General features: G+C 43.6%; 1 protein-coding gene across 1 annotated transcript in view; it reads right to left on the minus strand.

Moving 5' to 3' along the window:
- Positions 1–23,129, minus strand: part of PRUNE2 (prune homolog 2 with BCH domain) — a 292,805-nt gene that overhangs the window by 70,877 nt on the left and 198,799 nt on the right. Inside the window, exons 8-9 of the mRNA XM_052644512.1 lie at positions 15,109–21,688; positions 14,024–14,774 (exon numbers count right to left, since the gene is read on the minus strand). Coding sequence (XP_052500472.1) covers positions 14,024–14,774; positions 15,109–21,688 — 7,331 coding nt within the window. The remainder of the gene's footprint in view (positions 1–14,023; positions 14,775–15,108; positions 21,689–23,129) is intronic.

A 23,129-nucleotide genomic window follows, 5' to 3' on the forward strand; every position in this document is an offset into this window, starting at 1 on the left:
CACTGTTGTCACTCCTGTTCCTAAATAAGACTGAATGTGAATGGGCTCAGAGCACAGACTGGAAGCACTACAGTTCCCCTGAAACCTCTTTAAAAAAAAAATCCTTTGGCTACACAGCACATGAAGTAAGATAATAGTGTCATTATTTTCATTTCACAGTGATCAAAAATAATAAAAATGGACTATGGAAGCATAGTGAGATACATAAAGAAATTCAACTGGAGGTTCCAGAAAAAGTTAGGATGTTTACCCAAGATCGATACAGCTTTGGCTACTGAGAAACAAAGGCACGTGACCAGTAAGCACTTAGACCCTGGAGTCAGAGGGCCCGAGTTTGAAATCTAATTTCCACTACTTATTAGCAAGTTTGGACCAGTAGTTACTAAACTACAGACTGCTGACTCACAAATGGATAACAACACTGTTACTTTAAAGCAAGATAATCTAGGTAGAGATTTTAGAGAGCCTGGGTTAAAAGACCTTATTAGCTACTAATAATATTATTAATTCTAAAAATGCCAACAGAAATATTTGATGGAGTTATGTCAAATGAAATACGAATGAAAAGTTTACATAACAGAAAAACATACATTCATTAGTATCATCCTCAAAGGAAACATATATTGTCAGACAAATCAAACAAAGACTCCTGATCACAATCAGGCAACATATCAATGTACAAAGTAACTACAGGCACCACCTTCAGAACTAGGTTGTCAGAAGTCCCATGTTACATCATCTTTTTGTTTCTCGTGGGAGATAGTGCGTAGGTGAGTTGGGGAGGGGGCTATGGTAGAATAGGGCAGCTTGGGGTCCTCTCCAGTTGTGCTAACTCCAATAAAAGAGGAAAGTGAATTACTCAATGGAGGACCTGGCCATAGTAAATATTTAAGAAATGTTAGCTCCTAGTCTTAAAATGAAAGACATTTCATGGCTTTCCCACAGCTGCTGGGGGTGGTAAGAGGGCAGCAGGGAAGGGAGAAGAGGAAGAAGTGAATTTTTATACCTCTACTTAAACTAAAAGCCTACACAAATTCTCCCAAGTGATGAGCAGTTATGAAAATAATTTCTCACATGCTTTCTATTGTTTAGTTATGGAGAATTGGAGGTGGGGACCTTAGAGGGTAATGACTTTGCAGGGTTCAGTGAAAATCCAGTGCAGTTTCCAAAGCCAAGCTGAGCCAGAATTCATCAGAGAAGAGATGGCTCCAGAACTGGCTGTACCCTGGGTGTCCAGGGTGAAGCCTAAAAATGGGGTCTCTGCTTTGTGAAGTGCTGGCTCGTTAGGGGGTCCCTCCTCAGGTGTAAAAACGTAGTGGTTGGAGCTGCAGTAAGAGGAGTTACATGTGGTAGAACAGACACTGTAAGTGAACCTGTCCTCAATATCTAACAATATACACTACCATGTGTAACTAGATAGTACTGGGAAGCTGCTGTGTAGCACGCGGAGCTAGCTGGGTGCGCTGTGACAACCTGAAGGGGTGGGATAGGGGAGTGTGACGGAGTCTCAAGAGCTATATGTATACATATAGCTGATTCACGCTGTTGTACGGCAGAAACCAACATAACATTGTAAAGCAATTATTCTCCAATTAAAAATAAATTTTAAAAAAGTCAACAGTTGACATGGAAAATGATTAAGTTATTGTTATCAGGTCCATCCATAGACACCTTTAAAACATTAAGTAGCACTTCATTAAATGGGGAAGTATGGGACATCTGTTACCAACAACAGCATTTCCTCTTGTCTTGCAGAATGTTCTCTCAGACCGTGTCAAGGCAAGATAGCCCTAGCTCAGTGACAGCTGGGCATCTGAGGATATATACTGTCTTGTTCATTTCACTGGAGCAGTTATAATCATTTTTTTAAAAAAGAATTGCTGCTTAAATGTAATAAGTAGTTTCCTGATTATTATATAGATGAAAAGGACATGGTAGATGTCAATCCTGGGGATTTTTAGTTATTCTTTGAGAGCCTAACACTTTCAAATTATTATTTAATGAACTGAAGTTTGAAAAAGCAATAATATGAAAGGTCTTTGAAGATTATATTATTGCCAAGTACTACTTGAGTTGATGAGGTAACAGATGACTAAGTAAATAGACTAATTTCCCCCCACCCCCACCCCCGGAGATTTAAACTGGTATAGGCAATGGATAACAAAAGCAGAAACAAAAACAAACAACTCAACAGGCACACCTGTTTTTCTCCATGAGGCTAACTGAGTGAAATGGGTAACAGGACTCTAAGCAAACAGAAAAGCTGTAAGAATCTTGGAAGAACTATAACAAAAAGTATGAGCACATCAAAAATAGGTAACTATGGTCTCAAATTTCAAAAGAAAGATGGAGTTTTGCAATGTTAGAAAAGATGCATATTCCTATTATGAACTGAATATGTCCTCCTAGAAATCATCAGTTGAAATCCTAAACCTTCCCCTGTATGATGGCTTTAGGAGATGGGACCTTTGGAAAGTAATTAGGATTATGTGAGGTCACGAGAGTGACACACATGAATAGGAGCTCTCTCACTCCTTCTACTATATGAGGATTCAATGAGAAGTTGGAAGTATGCAACCTGGAAGAGGGCTCTCACCAGAACACAACTACACGGGCATTCTGACTTTGAATTTCCAGCCTCTAGGACTTTGAGAAAGAAATTGGCGTTGTTTATAAGCCACCCAGTCAATCTATGGTAATTTGTTACAGCAACCTGAACTACGTCACTGCCAAACTAAATTGAGCATGTCTCCTCTGGAAAGGGAAGCAGCAAACACTAGTAATTATCATCTTCATTAAAAGCAAATTATGTTGGACAGACTTGACTTTCTTTTCCATTCCTTCAATTGGGTATATTTATGGGGCCCCTAAATATGTGGCAAGTGCTGTTCTAAGCACCAGGGGTATAGTAATGAACAAGCAAATCAAATGCGTGCTTTTCTAGAGGGTCCATTCTCATGTGTGGGGACAAACACAACAAAATCAGTTAGATAAACAGAAGACCTTTCCAGATAAGGAACAGTGGTAGGAAGGAAACAGAGCAGGGTGGTGGGATAGCGCATGGCTCTCAGCCTGGGCACTGCCGGCCCTTGGGGTTGGATAACCCTTTGGTGTGGGGGGCTCCCTTGTCCACCATAGCATGTTAGCAGCAGGTGTGACCTCTACTCATTAGATGACAGCAGTATGGCCCCAGTTGTGGCAACCAAAAATGTCTCCAGATATTGCTAGATGTCCCCTAGGTGTGAGGGGCAAAAGTGCCCCTGGTTGAGAACTAGAATAACTGGGTTGTATACAGTTATTACTACTATAGATGGAGCAGTTATAGGAGGTTTTCTGCTACTGCTGCTGCTAAGTCGCTTCAGTCGTGTCCGACTCTGTGTGACCCCATACATGGCAGCCCACCAGGCTCCCCCGTCCCTGGGATTCTCCAGGCAAGAACACTGGAGTGGGTTGCCATTTCCTTCTCCAATGCATGAAAGTGAAAAATGAAAGTGAAGTTGTTCAGTCATGTCCGACTCGTAGCGACCCCATGGACTGCAGCCCACCAGGCTCCTCCATCCATGGGATTTTCCAGGCAAGAGTACTGGAGTGGGGTGCCACTGTGTTCTCTGAGGAGGTTTCTCTGGAGAACCACAAATGACGAGAATAAGCCAGCCGTGTTAGGAGAGTTCTAGATTGAGAGTAGGGCTGGTATGAAGTCACCAAACTGGAAGAGTGTGATGTGAAGGACTGAGGGCTAATGGAGGGAGTGGTCGTGGGTGATCAGAGATGTAAGCAGTAACTGGGAGACTTATTAATGCACGCATGTGGAATCTATAAAAAATGGTGCAGATGAACCTAGTTCCAGAGCAGGAATAGAGATACAGACATAGAGAACGAATGAATGAACACATAGATACAGGGGGGAGGTGGAGGGTAGGACGACTGGAAGGTTAGGTTTGCAATAATACACTACTATCAGTAAGACAGATAGCTAGTAGGAACTGCTATAAAGCACAGGGAGCTCAGCTCAGTGCTCTGTGATGACCTAGATGGATGCAGGGGTGGGGGGTGGGGGGGGGGGGCGGGTAAGTGAGAGGGAGGTCTGAGAGAGGCGATGTATGTATATGTATAGCTGATTCACTTTGTTGTATAGCAGAAATTATCATAGCATTGTAAAGCAATTATATTCCAATTTAAAAAAAAAAAAAACAGGATAAAGAAACTGTGTTTGATCCTCTGAAATATGGTAAGGTACATAGTTCTCAGCTGGCTGGGCCTAATCCAGGGTACGGTTTGGAATCATAAAGGACCATATGCATGACATATTTTTCACTCAGTCTAACATAAATTCTAATTCTCAGTTGATCAACATTTCAGATAGTTTAAGTAAGTGAATTAAAAATTTTACTCTCTGGAAGCTGAACAGCCACATGTAAATCAATGAAGTTAAAACACACCCTCACATCATGCATAAAAATAAACTCAAAGTGGCCTAAAGTCTTAAATATAAAACATGACACCATAAAACTCCTAGAAGAGAACACAAGCAAAACATTCTCTGACATAAATCATACCAATGTTTTCTTAGATCAGTCTCCCAAGGCAATAGAAATGAAAGCAAAATAAACAAAAGGAACTTAAACTTATAAGCTTTTGCACAGCAATAGAAACCATGAACAAAATGAAAGATAACCTATGGACTGAAAGAAAATATTTGCAAATGGTGTTCCCAACAAGGGCTTAATTCCCAAAATGTACAAACAGTTCATACAACTCAAAAACAAAAAAATAAATAAATAAATATAAACAAAAGGAACTTAAACTTATAAGCTTTTGCACAGCAATAGAAACCATGAACAAAATGAAAGACAACCTATGGACTGAAAGAAAATATTTGCAAATGGTGTTCCCAACAAGGGCTTAATTCCCAAAATGTACAAACAGTTCATACAACTCAAAAACAAAAAAATATATAAATAAATCTAAAAATGAGCAAAAGACCTAAATAGACCCTTCTCCAAAGAAGACATACAGATGGTCAATAGGCATGGGAAAAGATGCTCATCATTGCTAATTACTAGAGAAATGCAAATCAATACCACCTCACACCAGTCAGAATGGCCATCATTAAAATATCAAGCTCTAGAGAGGATGTAGGGGAAAGGGAACCCTCCTACACTGTTGGTGGGTGTGTGAACTGGTACAGCCATCATGGAAAACAGTGCAAAGGTTCCTCAAAAAAACAAAAATAGGGTTGCCATATGATTCAGCAATCCTAATCCTGGGCATACATCTGGACAAAACTATAACTTGTAAAGATACATGCACCTACATGTTAACAGCAGTACTATTCACAGTAGCCAAGACACGGAAACAATCTAAATGTCCATCGACGGATGGATAAAGATGTGATACGTATATATAATGGAGTACTACTCAGCCATGAAAAAACAATGAAATAATGCCGTTTGCAGCAACACAGATGGACCTAGAGACTATCTTATTAAGTGAAGCCAGAAAGAGAAAGACAAATATGATATGTTATCACATATCTGTACAGTTTAAATTTGACACAAACGAACCTATCCATGAAACAGAAGCAGACTCATGAATATAGAGAACAGACCGGTGGTTGCCAAGGGGGAGAGAGGGTGTAGGAGGGAGGGACTGGGAGTTTGGGATTAGCAGATGCAAACTCCTATATACAGAATGGATAAACAACAAGGTCCTTCTGTAACACAGGGGACTGTATTCAACATCCTGTGATAAACCATAATACAAAATATAAAAAAGAATGTATATACATGTATAACTGAATCGCTCTGCTATACAGTAGTTAACACTGTAAATCAACCCTGTAAATCAACTTTATTTCAATAAAATAAATTTAAAAATTAAAAAAAAAAAAAACCCACTCCCAGCCATTACCTAGAACCAAACTCTCTACGTCAACAATTTTACAAAGCCACATCCTTTAGCCAACAGTTAAAATGAAGGGAAGGTATTCTAATTTCCTCCACTGGTATAGCCTGGATTTCTACAAAGGGTGACCTAATCCTAGAGTGACTTTTTCACAGCCTTTGTCTTAAAGGAACTCTTATAAGTATCTTGAAAACAAATCCTCCAAAGCACTGCAGGCATACCAAACTGATCCTGTATGTTTATATAACTCAGCACACTTTTCAGAACCTAAGTTTCCATCACTTTCCAGTTAAGCCAGTTGTGCTGCCTAGCTTCTCTTTGCTTCTTCAGGTCCACTTTCCAACGTGTTCCACCCTGCTTTTCTCCCTGGGAGGCTCCCTCCCTTCACTCTCTAAATTCCACTTTGTTTTGACCCATGAGGGCTGCTGGAGGGAGATCAGAGGAGGAAGGAAGGAGGCTTCCTTCCTTCCAGAATGCCTCAGGCTGACCATGCCCTGCTCCTTGTAGGATGGCCCTTTCTACCCAAAGTTCTCATTCTGGGTCTGGGACTCACTGCTTCCCCTCACTTCTGAGGCCTAGGAATAACAACAGCTGTTCTGTTACTATTCCTGGGTTACCCCACGATTCCTTGCGAGTTCCTCAAAAGTTTCCACTGTCTTTGTAAATACTCCCTTTATTAAATATTTCTTCAATTATCTTTATTCAAATGTGGCATCTCTTTCCTGCTGAGTCCCTGATACACTAGTACATCTTGCTTTCAAAAGACGTGACTTCTTGTCTTCCTCAAAGCCATCAATTATCATGGAGGTCTTTTTTCCTGACCTCAAGTTTGACATTTGCCCATTTCAGCCAGAGAAGTACCCTGGGTCCTTGGATTTTTCCTCAAGTTAGAGGCCAACACAGCACGAAAGGGCTCCTCTGTGGGTGTTTCTCCCACAAGACAGCTGGGCTGTATCACCTCATCTTAGTGCTCGTCGTTTTCTCTCACTATAAAATTCCTCACCACAAAATACCACATCTGGGACTTACCTGGTGGTAGGTAGAGTGGCTAAGACTCCTCGCCCCTAATGCAGGGGGCCCAAGTTTGATCCCTGGTCAGGGAATTAGATCCTATATGCTGGCTACTAAGAGTTATTAGCATGCCACAACTAAAGATCCTGTGTTCCACAACTAAGATCCAGTGCAGCCAAATAAATAGAATATTAAATATATATATATCTGTACAGATATACATATTTACACCAAGGGGTCTGATTCGCTCGCCTCCCTCTGGCCTCCAGCCGCTGGAGTTGGTGCCACACCTCACAGATGAAAAGCAGCTCACTGACACAGCAGTGGCCGTGATGCATTTGCCGAGGCAGGAAATAAGTGCTCAAGTGTGAAAAGAGCTCAGTGACTGGCCACATGACAGTGGGAAAAGTCAGGGGTGAGTTCTGACTCAGTTATCCTCAAAATCTCCCTTGGGAACTTTGGCTCTTGAACTTGAACCTTTCCATGGGACAACAGGAGAATAGGAATAAATACATCAATCTATAGAAATTCAAAAAGAGTTACTCTCTGTCTCATTTGACAAGCACTGAGCTAGAAGGGAGAAGACTTAAGTTCAAGCCTCAACTTTACCATTTTCTCATTTCCGGATGACATTAAACAGCTCACTTATTGAATCAGTTTTTTTTTTTTTCTATGAAATTGGGATAATAAAACTTGCCATGTCTATTGCAAATGGAAATTGGATGGACTAAAGAAAATATATTTGTCTATCTTCCAGCACTTATTGGAAGCCTACTCTGGGAAGGGCTGGCCAGAAGTGCAGAGGTGGCTGGGCAGGAGTGGAATGAAGGTAGGGGAGACACCAAAATAAAAAAAAAAAAAGAGAGAGAGAGAGCTCTCTCTCTCTTAATTGGCACTAAGGCTGGAAGTGCCAATTTAAAGAACATTAAATGACACAATTATCACCACCAGGTCACCAAATATAACACACCAAATGATAAAATATAATTACAAAAATAAATGAGTCAGTGCTAAGTCTGGTCTTTCAGGTTTGGTTCAGGGAAAAACCAGAAAACAGTGAATAAACAAGGGAACACTGTAGTTTACAGAGTATCAATTTACCTTGGAGAAAGGGCAAATGTTTAGAACTGGGATAGAGCCCATTCAAACAGCAAGACCTAGAGAGGAGGCAGTATGCACTCAAAGAGCCTGATTCTTCTGAAAGCCCAAACAGATCATTAAGCAGCCTTGAGAGAAAGAGTGGACGGATTATTCCTTTTCCCGTTTTTCATTTCCAACATTTACATGGGTGTAAGACCCAATGTACTAACTTCTCAACCAGAAGTCATATGCAGAAAAAGTTGATTTCAGAAGGTCTCATGAAAAACTGTAAAAAGATCTTCTAATGGTGTCACTTAAAAGGAGAAAGACAAATTCTTTCCCATAGTCTTGTCAGGGAAGAAAGGGACCCAAATCACTAGTTTAAAAAGAAAAAAGAAAGCACAGAGATCAACGTAAGGAGCAGGTCATGGGGAATATAAAATATATTGTATTTAAAAAGTCTTTCTTATTTTAAAAAGTGAAAGTCACTCAGTCGTGTCTGACTCTTTGCAACCCCATGGACTATAGAGTCCATGGAATTCTCCAGGCCAGAATACTGGAGTGGGTTGCCTTTCCCTTCACCAAGGGATCTTCCCAACCCAGAGATCAAACCAGGTCTCTCACATTGCAGACAGATTCTTTATCAGCTGAGTCACAAGAGAAGCCAAAGAATACTCAAGTGGGTGGCCTATCCCTTCTCCAGTGGATCTTCCTGACCCAGGAATCAAACCGGGGTCTCCTGCATTGCAGGTGGATTCTTTACCAACTGAGCTATCAGGGAAGTCCTTTTCTTATTTTAGGGAGTATCAAATAACTCACCTCACAGGACTAGGAGACAATGGGACTGACAAAAATACTACTATATATTAATATAAATAGATAATAAGAACCTACTATATAACAGAGGGATCTCTACTCAATACTCTGTTGTATATGAGGAAAAGAATCTAAAGCATGGATACATGTATAATTGATTCACTTTGCTATACACCTGAAACTAACATTAACAGTGTAAACCAACTATACCCCAAACTGAAAGATACAGCTCCATAAATATAAGGACTAGGTTCCTTCTAAACACTCTGTTTCAAAAGGACACATGACAACATCTCCCCCTCTTTTCCATCCCTCTCCCCTCTTTCTCACCCAGTGCCCTTTGCTGCATTAATCTACAAAAGATTCAGCAAGTATTACCAGCTTTCCTAGTCTTCTTGAAAATTATTTCCTTTTATCATCCCACACAGCTATATCCTTGCCCCACACCTATAGAAAGCCAACATAGTTGTATAGCAATCATCCCATTTTTACATAATTGCAATGGTGAATTTACAAACGTTCCATCCTCTCTTAGTTCCACACTCTTAGTATATAGTTCAGATTCCTGAATATAACCTCTGATAATGCTAGGTGGCAAGTTGGACAGGCTCCGGTGCCCAGTTGTTTGGTCAAACACCAGTCCAGATGTTGCTGTGAAGATATTTTTTAGATATGATCAACACTGAAGTCACCAGAGTTTGAGTAAGGGAGATCACCCCCTGGAATGGGGGTGGGCCTCATCTAATCAGTTGAAGGCCTTAAGAGCGAAGTCTGAAGTTTCCTGAAAAGAGAGGAACTCTCTTCAGGTCTATCACAAGGAAACTCTGCCTAAGTTTCCAACCTGCTTCCCTGCAGAATTCTGACTCAAGACTGCAACAACTCTTGCCTGAGTTTCTAGCCTGTTAACCTGACCTACAGAATTCAGACTTGTCAGCCTCAAAAACATTATGAACCAATTCCAATTTCTTAAAACAATTTCCCCTTCCTCCCTCCCTTCTCCCTCTCTCATACATATATATTGCTCCTATAGGTTCTGTTTCTCTGGAGAACTCTAATACCATTTACCCTTTCTTCACATGACATTCTTGCAACTACACCTTCCTTAAAATAAACACATACATGGTTCTTTGCTTTAAGAAAAGCCTGTGAGCCGCAGATTACTCTGCAGATGCTCTCTGTGGCCACCCAGGAAAGATCAGGCATATGCCTCACTCTCAGGGGAACTGGCGTGCAATCCTGGGTGGGTCTACAGCTGGAAGATGACCAGGCTGTTGGCAAATCCTCTGGGAAGATGAATCCTAGGACCCAGAACACAATGGTGAAGATATCAAGGGGGACATTTATTTCCCAGCACTCACAATAAGTTTTGTTAACAAGAGACAGGAGGTGGGGTATGATGAGAAAACGTATCTTTGCAATGCTCCCTCAGATTCTGAAAATATGGTTCACTGCTCTCCAAACAGTGTGGGAGCTCAGAGAGGGGGTGGTGGGTGACGTGAGGGCAAGAAGTCAGTTTGTAGTTGGTTTGTCATCTTACATATACTATTAGCCTACTTTTATTTTTGAAGATCAGGTTTTAATATATTTTTTTCTAGACAGTTCTGGTTTTTGCCTATGATTAGATGATGCATCAGATGTCTCCAGGTTTTTGGTGTGAAAAATATTGCCATCTTCTCATCGCTTCCGTGACCGCCTTCCAGTCTCCAGATTTCCTTTATGCTACTCTCCCCCAGTTAACTCAGTAGCTTCTCACCCACTTCTTCACCCTTCCAGACTATGGCCTTCCTTTAATGCCTGTCTCAAATTGCACTTCTCAGGACCGCAACATGACTTCTGTAGGTCTTCTGCATTTTGCTTCCATGGGCCCCTTCTCTTACTAAAACAAAACAAAACCCTAAAACTTTGTTTCACATCTGCGTTGGTATAAAGAAATATAATCCACCCCAGAATATAAGTCAAATAGGAATACAATCACTTTTTCTTTTGATTTGAAAAGATAATTAAAAACATCTCACGGGCCTTTTAAAGTATCATGGGTCCTGGGCACCCTACCTCCTGATGTAGCTGGATAACAAGCCATCCTTGTTCCTCCTCCATAAAAGTATTCTACACAATTAACACATATATATATGAAGTCTAAAAAATAGTACTGATGAACCTGAAGATGCAGACGTAGAGAAAAGACTTGTGGACCCAGTGGGGGAAGGAGAGGGTGGCGCCCATGGAGAGAGGAGCTCTGACATATATACACTGCCCTGTGTAAAACAGCTAGCTAGTGGGAAGAGCTGCATAGCACACGGAGCTCAGCCCTGCACTCTGTGATGACCTAGACAGATGGGATGGGTTGAGGGGGCTGCGAGGGAGGCTCAAGCGGGAGGGGATATATGCACACACATAGCTGACTCACATTGTATCACAACACTGTAAATAAATTATCCTCCAATCAAAAAAAAAAGTGTCTACACAAATGCCTCTTAATTTACTAGCATTAACACATACTCCAGACATAAAGAGGCTCTTTCAAATCCTTGCTTCTTCACTTTTTAACTATAAACCAGAGAAGCCATTCAAACTTCCTAAACATCAGTTTCCTCCCTTGTGTAATCCTTACCTCATGCAGTTGCCATGGTACCATGTGACTCTGCATATACAATGCTTAGAAACTGGTCCAGGGCCAATATCCATAACTGGTAGCTATTTATATTTAAACAGACATTGGCCATCAACTATCTTGATTTAAATATCACACTATTATCTACTTTTACATTTATGTTGAACTCTTTTATCAAATAACTCCTAGAGGGATGGGACTAAGTTTCATACCAGCAGTTCTCAAACTACTGTGCATCAGAATGCCCTGGAGGAGGTATTGAAACAGATGAGTGAAGTTCCTGATTGAAGAGGTATGGGGTAGAGCAAGTAATATACCTTCCTAGCAAGTACTAGATGATGCTGAGGGCTGCTGGTTTTAGGGCCCCATTTGGAAAACCACTGTTTTAGATAATTCTACATCCTTCCAAAATCTAGCACAGAGAAAAGCTTTCAAATACTTCAGAGTAGATTATTTAGGTAAAAGGGGAAACAAATGCCAGTGGGAAAATCTGTCCCCTTCCCCAATTGTGAGAAAATTTTCATTCCTGCAGGGGCTGAGCAGAAAGAGATGAGCAAGGAAATCTCATTAAAAGGGGAAAGTGGCACCATTGAACACCATCATCTGCTGGATTTCAGCGGCATGTGCAAAATGCAGACAAGAAGCCAAACAATAGCTCAGCCAACTCAAGGCTGCCTGTGTTCTGAGCTCAATCTATAACAATGCCAGCAGGGCCGCTGGGATCCATCTGCTACTCTTTCTGATAACGGATCTTAGGTCTCTCTAGAAGGAAACAGCTTGACAGGAAGAAAGAACGATTAGGCCAACTGAAAATGTCTGGATTTATGAAGCTGCACTTGAACAGGGCACAGCTTTTAACTCTTGATAGCACTTTGCTAACCTTCAACATTCCTCCACTGTTTTTTCTGATTTCTCTGTTCCTTTCACGGAAAAATGTGAATGTCAAAGTTCCCTGGACACTTTCTATTTATATACAAATTAAAGTTGCAGGATTCAGTATTAAGAAAGACACGAGATCCTCCAGCCCAACCCACCAATTTACAGATGAGGAAACTTAAATCTAGGGTTAATTAAAACACGTAAGTGGCAGTGGTAGAGCCAAGCTGAAATCCAGCTGCCTTGACACGCAGAGGGCATGCTGCTGCTGCTGCTGCTGCTAAGTCGCTTCAGTCGTGTCCGACTCTGTGACCCCATGGCCAGCAGCCCACCAGGCTCCTCTGTCCCTGGGATTCTCCAGGCAAGAACACTGGAGTGGGTTGCCATTTCCTTCTCCAGTGCATGAAAGTGAAAAGTGAAAGTGAAGTCATTCAGTCATATCCGACTCTTAGTGACCCCATGGACTGCAGCCTACCAGCCTCCTCCATCCATGGGATTTTCCAGGCAAGAGTACTGGAGTGGGGTGCCATTGCCTTCTCCGCATACACATGCTACTATATATAAAAATAGCTAATCAACAAGGACTACTGTATAGCACAGGAAACTCTACTCAATACTCTGTAATGACCTATATGGGAAAAGAATCTGGAAAAGAATGGATTTATGCGTATATACAAGTGGATCATTTTGCTGTACAACTGAAACTAACATAACACTGTAAGTCAATGGTACTCCAATATAAGCTAAAAACTAAACTTAAAAAAATGAGTAAGAAAAAGGTACTTTTTCTCCACTACTTTAAGGAGGAAACATGTCATTTAAGATACTTTTCACAACATGTCCTTTTGTCCCTGGAAGCAGGGGTGCTTTATCAGAGCAAGTAAAGAGAAATGAACCACCCTAAACAGTTTTAGCAGGGCCTGGAAACTTCAGAACAAGAACAATGTCCACTGGCTACCCAGAAACTTGGCCAGAGCAGATTCTCAAAATCCAAACAGCAAATGAATGAATGAATTACTGGTTTGATGGTTATTTGCTAATTTTCAGTCAATTAAGGAATGCATGTTTCACATTAAGATTTTAAGCCTGCTATGGAGTCTCCTCATTCCCTATTAGTAAGTTAGATACTCACATAAAAATAGAATCACCTTTTCTATATGACAGGCAGTGTGTCTGCTGGAAAACACAGGTTTTGGAGGTAGACAACTTTGAATCTCAGAGTGCCCACTCTGGTTACTTAATTCTTGGCAAGTTATAGAAACTTTCTGAGCCCCAAATCCCCACCCTCCACCAGTATGTATAAAAATTAAAACCTACCACTTGAGGGTTGTTATAAGAATTAAGTAAGATAATGTGTGCAAACTGCCTTGCACTATGAATAAATGTGTATTTGTTCCCCTCCAGTACCAAGTAACTATTTAAAAGTAAAACAGGTATTGAGTAGATGAGGAAGCTAGTTAAGTTAGGTAAGTTACATGAAGTCAGAAAGGTAAGTTTAAGACTGTGGATGGAAACTAAAGGGCCTTTTTTGGCTGAAAATGTACACAAATCCTTGTAATCATTATGGTTATCTAGCAGCTGCTTTCACTGATGTTATGCTTTGCAATACATGTAAGCAAAGCTCCTATCATCTAGATATTCTTCATATTCCATAAACCCTCACTGGTTCCCCAGTCTCTAACAAAATAGTTTCCAGGAAAAAAATAAATGTAGTTTTTTGCTTACCCGTTTGGTCTTGGTTTCCTTGTTCTGGGCTCAAGAAACTCCGTCTCCTCCTCCATTTCCATTTCAGGGATTATGTTTTGTGGTGAAAGCATTTCCCACTCATTGTCATGGGTGACAGGCTGCAGCATAACTGCATCAGGGCCAGCTCTGCCTCGGCTCTTGCTCCTCCGTGATTGGCTGCCCAGATCAGAGGTTTCCCCTAGTGCTAAAGATTCCAGAGGCTTCATTTCCTTCAGAATCTGTATCTGGGGGCTCTGGCCCAAGCTGTGATCAGAGGCTGGCTCCACAGCCTCACCAGACCATCCAGGTCCTGAGTCCATGGTCTCCGATGATGGATCACTAACCTCACTACTGCCCAAGACCATCCAACTCTGGTCTTGCCCAGGGCTTTCAAAAGATGATCTCTTCTCATCTTTGGAAGACATTCTCTCTGTAGATAGATGATTTCTTTCATTTAAGGAAGCTGGTTGACCTGTGTCCAGGGAGCTGGCTAACTGAGTTTCTGGCAGCCCTTTTTCGGAATCTACGTGAAGCTCTTCTAATTCCGATGTGCTTTCTCTAGCTTCACGGGCCTCTGGCTCTGGCAGTGAATTTTCTTCATGGTTTACAAGTATGTAATCCATGTGCAATGCATGACGATCTTCTTTCTTCTCAGTGTTCCTTTCCTCCCCATGTTCTGATTTTACCTGCTCAGGCTCTTCAGTAGGAATTATTTTTTCTTCTTCCAACTCTAATATTCCCTCACTGGCACCTAAAAGTGAAAAATGAAGGTGAGAAGGAGAGAACAAGGCTTCATTAACACATTATGTGACTTGTGATCTTTGCAAATGATCTATCTAAAGAGAGATGGATAAAAAATACTTTTAAAATATTTTGTAGAGCTGTTTAATTTGCATGCACTCTCAAGGATAGCTATTATATAAGCAGTAGATATTACTGCAGTAAGTCAAGACTTGGTTGAGCATGCACTGCAAATGTAGTTAGTTCCTCTGTACCAACATTGGTAGGAAGAGCGCATTTTACAAATGCATTAATTGAATGAAAGCAGCAATTTCTCCAGCGTGGAGGAATGAAAGGCTTCTTACCACTTGGTGGTCCTATGTCTCCACCTGCTGGTGAATCTGAATGATCTGTCTCTACTTCCCAGTCAATGTGTGATGGAGACAGCTCAGGGTTGGCATCGATTCCGCCAGGCAAAGGACCTGACTCAGGGTCTTCGTGAATATGCAGCACAACTGGCTGACCTTCGGGCTGTCTGTCTGTGGTCTCAGCATCGTTTTCCTGGTTTCTTTCATCAGGAAGGGCAGAAAGCAGTATCTCTGCTGCTTCGCTCCCCAGAGACTCATCCTCTGGAGTCCCAGTTTCCTCTGTGGTTTCGATGCCAGGAGTAGGTTCTGTGAGATAGGACAAATCAAAGGGAGGTGTGTAAGGTGCCAACTCATGCTTCAGGGCATCTTCTTCCAAGGGAGGGTCGCCACCATAGACAAAGTGTTCAGGCTCTTTCATTAAGTCTTCATCAATATTTTGGCCCATGACTTCATACTCAAAGTCACCCCATGAGGCTTCAGATGAACAGATATCTTGCTTCCCTGTCTCCCCATCAAATGGCGTTTCAGGAATGCCTTCTGATAACGTCAGCTTACTCATGTCATCTATTGTTCCCGTGGACGTGTTGAGACCCGAAGCATCGCTGAAACTGTGGTCGAAGGCAGCTTCGCTGACATCCAGACAAGTGTCCGAGGCTAGCAAAGCATCAGGGACCATGGCAGGATTCTCAGTAACAGAGGGCTGCTCATGGTCCAACAAGTCCCCTGCATCGGTCTGCCTCTGAGGAAGAAAGTCTTCTGATATCGAAGACCTACTGTCGTCCACAGTTGGCTCTTGGTAAGTTACACAGATACCAGTTTCCACATTTTCAATCATTGAGATTGTTCTGTCAACAGGTTCCAAAATTGGTGCCATAGTTGGGTTGGCTCCTTGTTCTGATGCTTTTAAGCCTGTATTGTTTCCACCGTTAATTTCGGAAGGTTCAGGAAAACACTCGTGAGAGGAAGGCTGAGATGAGTCATTTGTGTTTGTCTGCTCGCTGACTGGAGGCAGTGGAATGACATTTTCAGAGGACAGCTCTGAAGTATAAGGGGCGAATTCCTGCCCAGGCTCCTGTCTGGATTCTTCATCTGTGTCTGGCTCAGTGAGATACAGCTCACTGGCTTCCCCTTCAGGCCCCAGCCCAGCATCGATGTGCTTCTCAGTCTCTGCCTTTACTTCATAATCCTGACAAACATCAGGGCTGTTGGAAGCCTGGGAATTGCTGTCGTGGCCACAGTGAGTCAGTATATCAGGATTCTCACCATCTGTCTTCACGCTGAAGGGCTGTTTCACACCCACCCACAAGTCGGGCGAGGCTGAGGCCAGGTGCCCACCCTCTTGGAAGTTGCCGTGTAAAATATCTGGAACAAACGTGCCCTGGGGGCCCTCAGTAGGGGTAGAGTCACTCCATTCAGAGCCCGATTTGTTCATCATCCGGGTGGAAGAACTGACAGCAGGGACATCTTCAGAGGTGATGTTTGAATTTGTCATTTCACTTGGGTGTGATTTTTCTTCTTCCCACCAATTTGTTTCTTGACACTCAGTTGTTGCTACACCAGATACAATGCATCCATTTTCATCTGGGTAAGTACAAGATGAGTCTGGCTGGTCCCAAGCAGACAGCACTGAATTCTGACACTGTTCTTGCCTAGGTACTTCAGAGGAGAGTTCGTCACCAGCAGAAGACATGAAGGTTTGCTCTCTGGAATCTGTGTCTTTAATCTGGTCCAATATTACAAGTTGGTTAAGCTGATCAGCTTCTGGGTCTGGCTGCCTTGGTTGAATGTTCCAAAGTTGCTCGTGGGCACTCTCCCCATTATCATCTAGAAAGGGTAACTGATGGCTATCATTGAAAGGATTGGTACCATGTAGTGCCAGGGATTCAGTATCACCCTGAATGGGCACTCCCCAAGGACCCATGTTTTCGCACACTGAGGAATTCATTTCTAGCACAGCACTTGAGTTAGACAATTCCCCTTCAAATGCACTCTTGATTGGTCGCCCTTCCTGTAGGGAGGCCTTCCACCACTCCGTGCTCTCAGTTGAGAAGTCAGCCATTTCCAATTTAGAGTAATTTTCATTATTTGGTTCAGCTTTGGGAGATATTTGCCATATGACATCTCCTGTCCTCCCTGTTTCTGGAGAAGACCTTGTTTCCTTATCGACTTCTGTCACCTGTAATTCAGTCTCCCTTACTGGTGAGAAATTCCAGCGATCAGGGCTGCTTTGCTGATCATCACAGGATGGGTTTGACTTATTTTCATTCTCTGCTCGCTCTGGACTGCTTCTATAAACAGAACATTGCTCAGATTCAGGATCTGCTGTGGCCAAGGACTTATTAGATTTATTCAATGAATCCCAAGCTCTGAGCTCACTCGGAGTCACTTGACAAGTATCGGAATGGATCTCTTTCTCCACTGACTCTTCATAGCCTTCACCATCATCATCAGAAGCTGAGCTTGTTGAAATGAAGCTGGTGTCCTCTGGCTGTACAGTTTCAGGAAGATCATGTTCATTTTTCTCCTGATGGCTGACCACTAGATTTCTTTCCTGATACGTATCTGAATATTCAGAATATCTACCTGTTTCTGGGCTGGATAAAGAAGAAAAGGAATCACCATCTATTGAGTCACCCCAAAACTCTAAAAATTTAGGAACCTTGTGATCTAAGCTCCTTTCAAACCTGTCCATTCTGTTTTTCTCCAAACCCTGCATTTCAGCAACTACTTCTACATGACCATCAGTAGTCATTAGTTCAGATTCTTGGTGATTCTGTGTACTCCAATCATTTTGATTTTCCTTCTGATGCCCAGTATTGGGTCCTTGGTCCCAGGAAGGCAGTGCAGCCGAAGAATCATTTATGTCAGGACTGGATGCACTTGAAAGCGTATACTCACTGGAAATACTATCTCTGTCATCATTTCCTGATAAGCTGGCTCTTGGAGGGCTGTTTTCAGTATTCTTAACTTCGAGACTCATAGTTCTATCAGAGCTTGCACCACTGACCAGCACATCACTGTCTTTAGGGCCATCCCAAGAGTCCAGGCCTTGGGGACATTCATCAGGTGGCTCTTGGTTAATTTTCTCTGGCTCCAGAATGTCACATTCTTCAGATTTCTCCACATCCACTTTAGGCAGAGACACACTTTTTGTGGAACTCAGCCTACCTGGAATTTCAGTTGTTTCACTTGAATTTCTTCTGGGGCTTATGAGGTGCTCTTCACAGGTCTCTCTTGCTGGCAAGTGACCTTCGGACACCTCTGTTTGCACATCACAGGGGTCTGGAGTGTAAGACCCCTTCTCCTGCTCTAATACTTCCTGGGGTTCCTTGGTCTGAAGACTGGAAGTCACTGAAAAATTTCTGATTTTGTCTGGTTCATTGGAGATCTCTTGATGATCAGATGCAGCTGGGGATGGGCATTCCTGGCTATCTTGCTCTTTTCCAGAAGCTTCCGAGGCTCCATCCATTAGCTCATCACTGGAGTGCTCCCTATCAGCAGCTCCATGGAATTCCTTCTCACTTTCCTTTTCTCCATCGCTAGGACCCTTCCAGGGATCTGAGCATGCAAAATGCTCTGGGTTCTCAAGTCTGGTCACCAGATATGCCGTATCACTTGGCAAGGTTCCTCTGCATGTGTCCTGCTTGTCAGGATCGATTGTTTCAGACTCGCTGGCTCCAGAGGCTTCCAGCACATCTGCAATGTGACTATCCTGAAGTTTTTCTAATGAGCTGGTTGTTTCAGGAGGTGATCTGCTCTGTTCTGTATCTGTAGCATACGATGCGCTAGGTAACATTAATGATGAAATGGCATTATCTCTCATGACAGAATCCCAAATACTATTCGCGATCAGCTGCCCACTTTTCTCATTCAGCACGTGGTATTCATCAGGAGCCATGTCCAGGCTGTGCTCAGAGGAGGCAGGGAGTTCCCAGTCTGCCTGATTTGCCTCCTGATACTCCACGCCCCAGGGTTCCACCTGTCTCACTGAAAATCGGGTTTCAGGTTCGCTACCTTCCGCCATGTACCCTTGTGCCTGACCTTCACCAGTGATGGCCACACCCGCACTGCAGTCATCCCAGTCCAAGTCATTGTCCATATCCGAGATGGTTGCAGTAGACTGAGTGTCCTCCAGAATCACTCTGTTCCACGTGTCGAGGCTGTCAGGGGCTGCCTGCCGGGCGTCAGCACTGCTGTGCAGAAGTGTGAGCTGTCGGTTCGTCTCGTTGTACAGCTGCATCATGCTGGGGTCGTCATAACTGGACTGGCTGCTTTCCCCCACATCATCCTCCAGGGAGACATTCTGATCGTCCGTGGGCTCTACCTGGAGTAGATCTTTATCTGGGCTGTGAGTGGCATTTATTTCTGAGCCACCATCCGCCTGAGATGAAGCCCACATTTCCAGGTTCCCAGGACCTGAACTAATTCGATTTCTTGGTGGCTGCTGCGGGGACTGAGGAGGCACGTCAGCGTCCCCTGCAGTACAGTTAGCATCTTGTGACTCAAAACCCTCCCCTTTAGTGAGCGGCTTGTCTTTGGTTTCTTTCTCCTCTCTGGCCAATGTTGGTGAAGTGTAAGAGTCAGAGGTGGAGTAGTTGGTATCTAAGGGGGAGGGCACTGAGTCTTCCCCCATGTTGGATGCACTGTAGTCAGAACATTTATAAGATAAGAAGGAGTCCTCCCATGGTGCTGGGACATCTGAACCTCCTTCCTTGTTACTCTCCTCGAAAAAGTTCCAAGAATCTACATTTTTGTACACCTTGCCCGTAATTGTTGGGTCCACCACACTGTTCTGATGGTCCTTTGCTGGCTTAGAACTATTCCAAGGATGATCCAGATCAGATGTGGGATTTCCAGATATGAGAATATCATCCCTGGGGTCATGGTTCTTCTTGCCCCAGATTTCTGGAACTGCTTCATCATTTGCCTCACTGGGTGAACTGTCCATGAGGCCTTCTGAAGGGAGTGCAGTCCCGCTTTTGGCCATGGCCCACTCATTTGGGTCTCTCACAGAAGGTGTCTCGCTGCTCGTTGGGTGCAGATTCCAAGTATTTTTCAAAGCTTTGGCATCACCTTCTTCACCAAATGCACTCCAGGCTGGGAATGACGCTGCAGCAGCTGGTTCCTTGTCATCTGTGGGGTTTCCCCACGGCTCAGGCATGGTGGTGGGAGAGCGGTCAGAACGCCACAGGGCAGCAAAGTCTTCTATCAGGTGGTTTGTTCCGTGAGGAGAAACACTCAGCAAACGTGATTGCTCAGGGGGCATGTCCTGAAACTGAAAGCTTTCCTCATCTGCGTCTTGAATATTCTTGTTGCCCAGCCCAGGCTGACCAAATTCTGACTTCCAGGGACTTGACTTTGGGAAGTCGAGATTCTTGGGTTGAAATATAGAGTCTGAGGCTCTCCTATCAGCTGGGCTTGGCTTATGATCTTTCCAGGACTCGGGGCTCTGGAAGACAGATTCCTGCTTGCTGGAACTCCATGCATCCGCAATATTTTTAGAGTCAATTTCCAAACCATCCCACCAGCTGCTGCATCGCGCTCGGGTTAGAGGTGGCCCTGGGTGACCTGTGTTGACTGTCTTGGGGGTCACGTCTTCTGAATAGAGCAGAGCTGGTTCTTCAGTGGATGGTGAGCTTTCCACAAAGCTGTTCATAGGTGTTGGTGGGATCCTCTTTCCAACAGTTTTTAGACTTTCTGGAGAAGGAGATTCATCTTGCATAAAACCTGTCAGGCTCAAATTTCTTTCAGAATTATCCCCGGGACTTTCTTGTCTCTGGACAAACTCCTCATCAAATTCCACGAGGCTCTCTTTGCCAGCCCCCGACAAGAGAGAACTGGATGAATAATTAGGCATGTCCATCCCCCTCCTGTCAAGTTCTTTAGACCCCATGGTGAGCTGTCCTTCTGAGGAATCGCTGTTGGGAAAGAAGTCATCTGTTGGGGAGTAGTCTGCAGAATGGGAGGATGGTTGGGACTGCCCAGAAACCCTGGGTGCTGGGTCAAAGTTGAAAAGGTCAAATGATTGACCGTGTTCTCCAGAGCGGGCATGCTCCTCCGCTACTGCTCCTTCGGGGATGGGACTGTAGGAGTCAAACCCTGGGAGGAGGCTGTGGTGAGGCCCTGCCCCTTCTCCCACAGGGCTGTCGTCACTGAGGAACACGGAGCTCTCCTTGGATGAGCGGCTGCTCCTGATGGTGGCCAGCCCACTGTCTGGGCTCACCAGGTCCGCATTGACATCCACCTGGGCCTGGTTAGAATCGCCGAGATCGGGAGGGTTTTCCATGAAATTCACGGAGCTGGGCTGTGGCTCTACATCAGAACCATACAACTCCATAATCCCGGAAGATCCCTGGGAAAGCGGGGCACTGCCTGCCACCGCCTCTGTGGAGGATGTCCGGCTGTTGGAGGCCATCTCCGGACACCTCCTGTTGATGACTTCCTTGACAAGGAGAACCACCTGATCACAAGTCACTGAAGGGTTCTCCTGCTGGTACACCAGGATCTCATCACAGCCACACTCATAGGGTTCCAGCTCCAGGCAAGGGTTCTGGCACTCTTCTAGCTCACAGCAGATCTGTCGGGGAGGAACAGGGATTTGTGTGAGCACTCAGGTTCTCTTTGTCCTTTGCAATTTGTCTTTCTTAATTTTTTGTAATGTAAAATTAATCTGTGTTCATCTGTCTAGAAAAAAAGACAGAACTGAGACTTCTAGGATGCAAAACACACCAAATTCTACTTAATTTACCACCACATTCTCTAATTCAACCAGACTGGCTTTTGGTTGAACCCCAAATCCAGTTGCTCAGTTTTGCTGGCTCTAAAAAGTTATAGGTAAAGAGAGATAAACTATTTAAATCCTTTCCTCAGTGTAACTTAGTGCCGTCATCCAACAGGAGCAAAATTCAGCTTTGCAAAAGGCAGACATAATGCTAGTTGTAGACAAATCTGGGGGGAAAATACTGGACTAGGGAAAATGGTGCAGAAGGAAGACTCCTGTTTGTCATAGGCAGCTGAGACCTGCTTTAAGATAAAGGAGAAAGTAGGAAGAGGAAGCAGATTCCAGGGGCAGCTTTCTCAACAGCACTCAGGCTCCAGCTTTCTCTTCCTGCCCCCAGAAGTGCTGACACTGAGCCCAGAATAGACAGAGCTTCCGTGGAAAGTAGGGATATGTGAGGCCAAAACTGTGCTGTAGCTCTATGACTTCCTGGGAAATGCTGAGGACATTTTGCACACTGGGCCTTTGAAATGGCCCCAGAGTTTAAGCGGAGGTAATAACAACAAAAACAGTTATAAATACAGAGCTCACATAGACAATAATAATAATTAACACTCATTGACTGCTTTCATATGCCAGGCACAGTTCTAAGGATTTTATGTGCAATATCTCCTTTAATCCTCACAATAATTTTACAAGGTAGAACATTTTCAAAAAATTATTTTTTATTTATTTTTGACTGTACTGGGTTTCTACTGCTGCTCGGGCTTTTCTCTAGTTGCAGCAACTGAGGGTACTCTTCGTTGAGGTGTGTGGGCTTCTCACTGAGCTGGCTTCTCTTGTTACAAAGCAGGGGCTCTAGGGCAAGCAGGCTTCAACAGTTGTGGCTCCCAGGCCCAATAGTTATGGCACGCAGGCTCAGTTGCTCTGCAGCATGTGAAATCTTCCTGGATCAGGGATCGAACTTGGGTGTCTTGCACTCGGGTGGATACTTCACCACTGAGCCACCAGGGAAGCCCCCCAGTAGCCCTCCTGTTATCCCCATTTTTTCATTGAGGAAATAGAGACACAGAAAGCTTAAATAATTTGACCAACAACACGCAGCTCTCAATGGATGGAGCCACATTTTTGAACTCAGGCAACTGAGCTATAGAGGTTGACCCTTAAGTGTGACTACATGGTCATAGAAGGATTCCTCTAGAGCAGTCCTGACTGTGTATTGCTTAAGATCTCAAGGAGATGTCTCTTAAGTGATAGATGGGGAGGGCTGGTGAGGGTGGAGTCAACTCAAGGGCTTCTA

This window comes from Budorcas taxicolor, chromosome 8 (assembly GCF_023091745.1).
Source record: "Budorcas taxicolor isolate Tak-1 chromosome 8, Takin1.1, whole genome shotgun sequence".
In the NCBI taxonomy this organism is placed as follows: Eukaryota; Metazoa; Chordata; class Mammalia; order Artiodactyla; family Bovidae; genus Budorcas; species Budorcas taxicolor.